The sequence below is a fragment of the Geospiza fortis genome, unplaced genomic scaffold (assembly GCF_000277835.1).
Source record: "Geospiza fortis unplaced genomic scaffold, GeoFor_1.0 scaffold188, whole genome shotgun sequence".
Classification (NCBI taxonomy): Eukaryota; Metazoa; Chordata; class Aves; order Passeriformes; family Thraupidae; genus Geospiza; species Geospiza fortis.
This window is the reverse complement of record NW_005054337.1, coordinates 131,193-136,922: the sequence shown is the minus strand read 5'-3', so window position 1 is coordinate 136,922 and position 5,730 is coordinate 131,193. Positions and strand designations below refer to the sequence as shown.

Below are 5,730 nucleotides of genomic sequence, written 5' to 3'. Positions count from 1 at the left end.
CCCCCTGCGGGGGCGGGCCCGGCCGGGCCAGCGGGCGCACGGTGACACCGAGACACGCGCGGGACGGCGGCCACTGTCCCCATGGCTGGGCATGGCCGCGGGGTGCAAGGAGGAGAGGGTGTTCCTGGAGGATGCTGCGGATGGGGAGGAAGAGGGGTGAGGATTGTTGCTGACTCTGTTTGTGGTGTGGGAGCTGGTGCGAGGGTTGTCTCGGGGCGCGATTCGGGCTGTTTAGTGGAAGGGTCAGAAGTAGTTTAGTTAAAAATGCCAGCTTTGGGAGTTGGAGAGGAGGGTTTGAACCCTTTCTTCCTGAGCTAGGATGGTGGGGTAAATCTAAGAAGGGGTTTAGTCTTCAATCTTTGGCTTACAACTCTAATGGTTTTTATAAACCATTAGAGTTAATTAGAGTTTGAGTCGTTTGTTCTCTAGGCAGCTGTGGCGGGGCAGGGAGCTCCCCGAGCTGCGAGCCAAGGTGAAGGAGGCGAGGGACGAGGATGGGGACGCGCCGCTGGACCTGTCCGACTCCGGCCGCGGGCTGGCCCCTCCCCGGTGCTGCCAAGGAGGAGGAGGAGGAGGAGGAGGAGGAGGAAGCTGTGGTGAGTACAGCTCTTGCTGGCATCCCCTACAGCCCCTTCCCCACCCCAGGGTGCCCAGCTCTGCTGCTGGGACTGCTATGAGCAGCACTGCGGGAGGATGGGTTTGGTGTGTGAGAAGCCAGTTTGCACATGGCAGAGCCGTGGTTGCTCAGCCCTGGCTCTCACTCCACATGCCCATCCAGGGTTCCATCCATGCCCAAGGGCAGGCAGAGCCTGTGCCCCCTCCCACAGGCTGCTGCAGGGGGTGCTGGGCTCCCTGCAAACACACCACAGTGCACAGGAGCATCTCTGTGATGCTCGTCCCTGTGCGTGTCACTGTCATCAAGTAAGGGCTGGGGACAGTCCTCTCCTGCCTGGCGACAGCGGTGTTTGTGTCCCTGTGTCCCACAGCTCAGGCTTTCACGGGCATATCTGACAAACAGCTCCACACCAAGTGACCCAGAGGCCCCTCCTGAGGCCGGGCTGAGGCGGGATGTCGGTGCACAGAAGGGAGATGCAGGTAAGAAGCCCCAGGCAAATGTGACATTTGAGAAGGCAGGAGTGAAAGGTGCCTTTTGGTGAGGGCATTTCCCAGCCCAGAGCTCTCTGCTGGGCCCTGCACACACCTGCAATCCCACCTTCCAGGCACCAAGTGCTCCTGCCTCCCAGCTCTTCTGGGCCTTTGGGGGAACTTCAGGTTTCGCATTTCTGTCCTTGAGAGCTCAGTTTTCTACCCTAGATACGTCCACAATTCAGGCTCAGTATGAATGGGGAGAAAGTAATCCTGGTTTTTCTGTAGAGAAGCCCAGTGTCTGTGTCCAGCACAGACAGGGCTCAGCACTGGGGTGTCCTTGGACACTCACAGAGCAACCTGCATGGAATTCTCCAGGAGCTGAGGAGTCAGCATAGCTCCGACCTCTTGCAAAGCCCACTCCACAAAGAGCACCAACAGGACAATGGTGCTGCTCCAGCATTTCCCACTCCTCTCAGGGAAGAAGCAGCTCAGAATGTCCCAGAAGAGATGGGGAAAATGCAAGTTTGCAGGACTAGCACTGGAGAACCATCTCTGTTGCTCCAAAGCGTGTCCTGTGATGACACAGCACAGAGGGTTGAGCACAGAGCCAGGGATGCTGGAACCTGCAGCAGGTAGATCAGGGTGGTTTCCTTCCTTCCCTTGCTCCACCCTCCACAAGAGCCCTCCCAAGGCTCTCTCCCTGCCTGACCCCCAGGGACACAGGTGCCAGGTTTGTCCAGGCAGGTGGGAGGCAGCAGCCATGGGGATCAGAGTGGCAAGCACGTCTGCTGCTCAGTACCAGCCTTACTGGCTTGGCCAGAAAGTTGAGCTCGCCTGGATTAGTTGGTCTGGGCGTGTCGGAGTGGTTTGGGAACACTCTCCAGAGCAGGATTTTTCACAGTGGAGAGAAAAAAAAAAAAAATAGTCCTCTGTGATTTACATGCTAAGGAGATATCATCATGGCAGAAGAATTTCAGCTGATTACATTCTGGGTGTGGGAATACAGGACTTTCTTCAGTTCTCACCTTAAGGTTGACACAAAGCCCAGGGAAACAATACACAAATACTTCTGCACTTTCTAGTGAACCTTAACCTGCAGAAGGATAAGGTGAGGATGGGATCAGGCTACAGAGAATCCAGGAGTGCCTGGAAGCAGCATCACCTGCTCTCCCACCTCTGCAGGGGCAGCAGGAGGGGGCTGCCCTGCTGAGCTCCATCCTGGCTAGAGCTGCGTGTGCTGAGCAACAAGAATTGAGCTTTGGGGGTGCCCCTGCCCCTCCGGAGAGGGCACAGCCCTTTGTGCCCACCATGGGCAGCTGAGGGGTGTCACTGTGTGTGCACACAGGGTGATGCCACCACCACCAGCAGGGCTTGGCCCCAGCCCCTGGAGATCAGTGTGAGCAGAGGTGGGGTGTGTGCAGGCACATGTCTGGGGCTGTGTGGCCCCAGGGGCTGTGCACACTGAAATGCTTTTCCTGGGAAGGGAAGGGAAGCATCTCCCCTGCCTTTCCTTCCTCTGCTCCTCAGCACACATTCCCTGCCAAGAGCTGCTGACTGAACCAGCAGCAGAGATGGGATTGTCCCTTTTGGCCTCTTCACCTCAAGATGCTTCTCCCCACCTGGGGCTCAAACAGGAAGGTGCAATGTGGGGCTTAAATACCCCCAGTTTCCCTCCTGTATGTAGCCACAGATGTTGGGACAGCTCTTGTGACCTTGGTGTAGCAAAGTCCAGGGGATACAGCTTTCCTGGGAGCTGGTTTCCCAACAGTCTTGTTGGATCACTCCTAAACATTCATTCCAGGCCACGAAGCTTGCAGTGCCTTTGCTTCACAGCTCAGTTTATTGCTGAAGCTGCTTTCTGCCTCAGTGGCTCTGTGAGCCTGAGCCAGTGGCTCTACATCTGCTCATGAGCTTGTCAAGCCTGCCACCAGCCAAAAAAACTTCTTTTTGTGTTTCTTTAGATGACAATGATGCCGAGTCTGGGAAGCAAGAGTCCGATGAGCCAGACACAACGGACAGTGAGGTTGGTTTGTGTGTTTGTTTGTTTGTTCTCAGCCATCAGCTGCTGGGTCCCAGAGACGTCAGACAGGCTGTCCCAGCCCAAGCTCCCTCCAGAAGGTGATGGCTCTTCCTGCACCAGGTGCCAAACCTCATTCCCACCCTGTTGCACAACTTGCTGCTGAGGGGCAGGAGTGCCACTCTTCCCAGCCAGTCAGGTCTTTATGAGCACTAGCATCTGTCATCACTCCATAGCAATGGTCACAAAGGTCCCTGGCAAAGCCACCAGCTCCCTGGGAAAGCCTGGGTGCTTTGTAGACTGACTGTTCTTCTCCTTGGTGTAGGAGAAGTATGAAGATGAGATCCTACAAGAAGCTGAGGCTGACGGGAAATACTTTTGCACCAAAGACAAAGTTCATGTGCAGCAGAGGAAGAGAAAAAGAGGACAGGATCCCTGGATAAAAGGTAAGGAGGAGAAGTTCCTCGGGGCATCAGCTCAAGGCTACATCTTCTGCTGCTTCCAGAGGGACTCCTGTGAGAAATGCCCCAGGACAGGGCAGAGGAGGGTTCTCCTCTGAGCCGTGTTTTTGCAACACTCATTTCTCCAGACAGAGGAGCCCCAGCTAATGGTTAGCCAGGACAGCCTGGGCAGGGTGGCCAGGAGAGCACCCCAAGCACCTAAGCTAACAGAACTTAGCCCCTTGTGTTTGCTTATCTGGTCAGGGAGGTGGTGACTGGGGAAGGCCAAATTCCCAGGGGTGAGTTATTGACAGTCAGAGAAAGGTTCCTGCCACTTCTGTTGATCTTCCAGTGTGCCTGTGGAGGTTTCCCTGCTGACAGAGGAATGTGTTGTACCCATGTTCCCTCCAGGTGAACAAGCAGAAAACTGCTCCTGATAAGGGCAAGGATAAGACAGTTTGTCTGTCAGGCCTTAAAAAATGCTCTGTCAGAAAACCCCACTGCTCACCACTCTGTCCTGGTGGTAAAAACAGCCAAGTGCTAGCCCAACCATAAATGTAGAGAGGGCTGTTGCTTAAGCTTGAAGGGAGCTTTTTTACCAGCCTGGTCTTCAGAGGGCCCTGCTGACTCAGGGGACAGCAGCACAGGTGGGTGACAAGAGGGTTTGCTGTACAGAACAGCCACTTGGAGCAATGGGGAGGAGCACAGCTGTGCTGTGCAGCCCAGGGCAGACACATTTAACCCTCCAGGGCTGGGTGGGGATGTCCCAAGTGAGGGGTGGGTGCAGCTGGGGCAGGAATGGAGTGATGGAGGGGCACAGCACCTCTCTCAGCATGTGATGTGAGCCATGAACCACACTGGAACAGGGAGAAATCCACAGAATGCATCTTGCTGCTCTGGGTACCCTGTCAGGGACACTTCTGCATCAGATCAATTCTCTGCCTGCTTCTCCTTCACATTGTTTTGTGTCCAGGATCATAACAGCCTCCCCTGGATACCCACACATCTCACATGTGAGGGTTTGCTCTCCTTTCCTGTGCTGAGCTTTGCTTCCTCCTGTGCTGTCCCTGTTTTGGGATGAAGCCATGCTGACTCCAGAAGTGTAAATCCATTTCTCTGTGGTTAACTCCTGCTGTCATCTGGCTGTTTACAGGATCTAAGAAGTCAATGAGAGGAAAAAAGAAAATCAAAGTGGAGCAAAGCCCAGTGGGGATCACAAAGGAACTGGAGAATTGCTCTGCTTCCCACAGTGATCCCTCCAAGGACAGTTAACAGCAGGGCAGGATGGAGCAACTGCAGACCAAAGGACAGAGCTCAGAGACCTCAGAATCCCACCCATGCTGGAGAGTGAATCCTCCTGTCATGCTGGGCCAGGCAGTGGGGAATTCATAAGGACTCATTTGTGAGCAGAGCACCCTGAAATTCCTCACTCAGTGCCACAGGAGAGGCTGGGCAAGGATGAGCCATGCAGGTGACACCTGGAGCAGCCAGGTGCTGCTGGTGGAGCCCCACAGTCAGTGATGCCAGCCCTGTGCCAGAGCAGACCCTCAGGTTGGAGCTGGGAAGAGGAGATGTCTCTTTGGAACCCTCACCCTGCATCAGAACCGTGTCCATCCCTGGGATTTCACACTTGGAGAACGGACCACCATCCTCTCCTCATGAAGGATGTCCCAGTGGCTGGCTGAGGGGTGGTGACCAAACCAAACACTGCAGAGCCCCATGCACAAACCTGCTTCAATTAAATCCATACCCAGGTTTCATACACGTGTGGGTCTTGTCTGACCTGGGGAAAGTCCGTGGTTTTGTCTTCTAGTTAAATGAGGAACAAGTACATGGGCAGACAGGGGGATGTGTTTGGGTTTGGGCGCTCCCTCTCCCCAGTGTGTCCTGGAAAAGGTCAGTGAGTGAGACCCAGCTGCAGCTCACAGCAGAGCTCACACTGACCTTGGCAGCATTGCTGGCAGCTATTTTTCACGGGGATAAACTGTTCGTAGTAATCTTTCTCTCATGGGATGAGATGGGAAGGGCTGCAGGGAGCATCCCTGCTCACAGCATCGATCCAGGAGCCAGGCTGGGCTGTTCCTGGCACACAGGTGGAGAGAACAGGGACAAAACAGAGACCAACAAAGTGCCAGAGCCAATTCCTGCTATGTTGCACTCCCACTTTCCCTTCACCTGCAGTTA

The 5,730-nt window shown here is 54.9% G+C and overlaps 1 protein-coding gene across 1 annotated transcript in view; it reads left to right on the top strand.

Annotated features, from left to right (window-relative positions):
• The window catches only part of RBBP8NL (RBBP8 N-terminal like), a 13,534-nt gene extending 8,242 nt beyond the window's left edge, over nt 1-5,292 (top strand). Inside the window, 7 exon segments of the mRNA XM_031058035.1 lie at nt 3-156; nt 430-534; nt 536-596; nt 987-1,095; nt 3,051-3,112; nt 3,432-3,552; nt 4,700-5,292. Of these exon segments, the coding sequence (XP_030913895.1) occupies nt 3-156; nt 430-534; nt 536-596; nt 987-1,095; nt 3,051-3,112; nt 3,432-3,552; nt 4,700-4,818 (731 nt within the window). The 3' untranslated portion in view covers nt 4,819-5,292.
• Nucleotides 5,293-5,730: the final 438 nt, after the last annotated feature.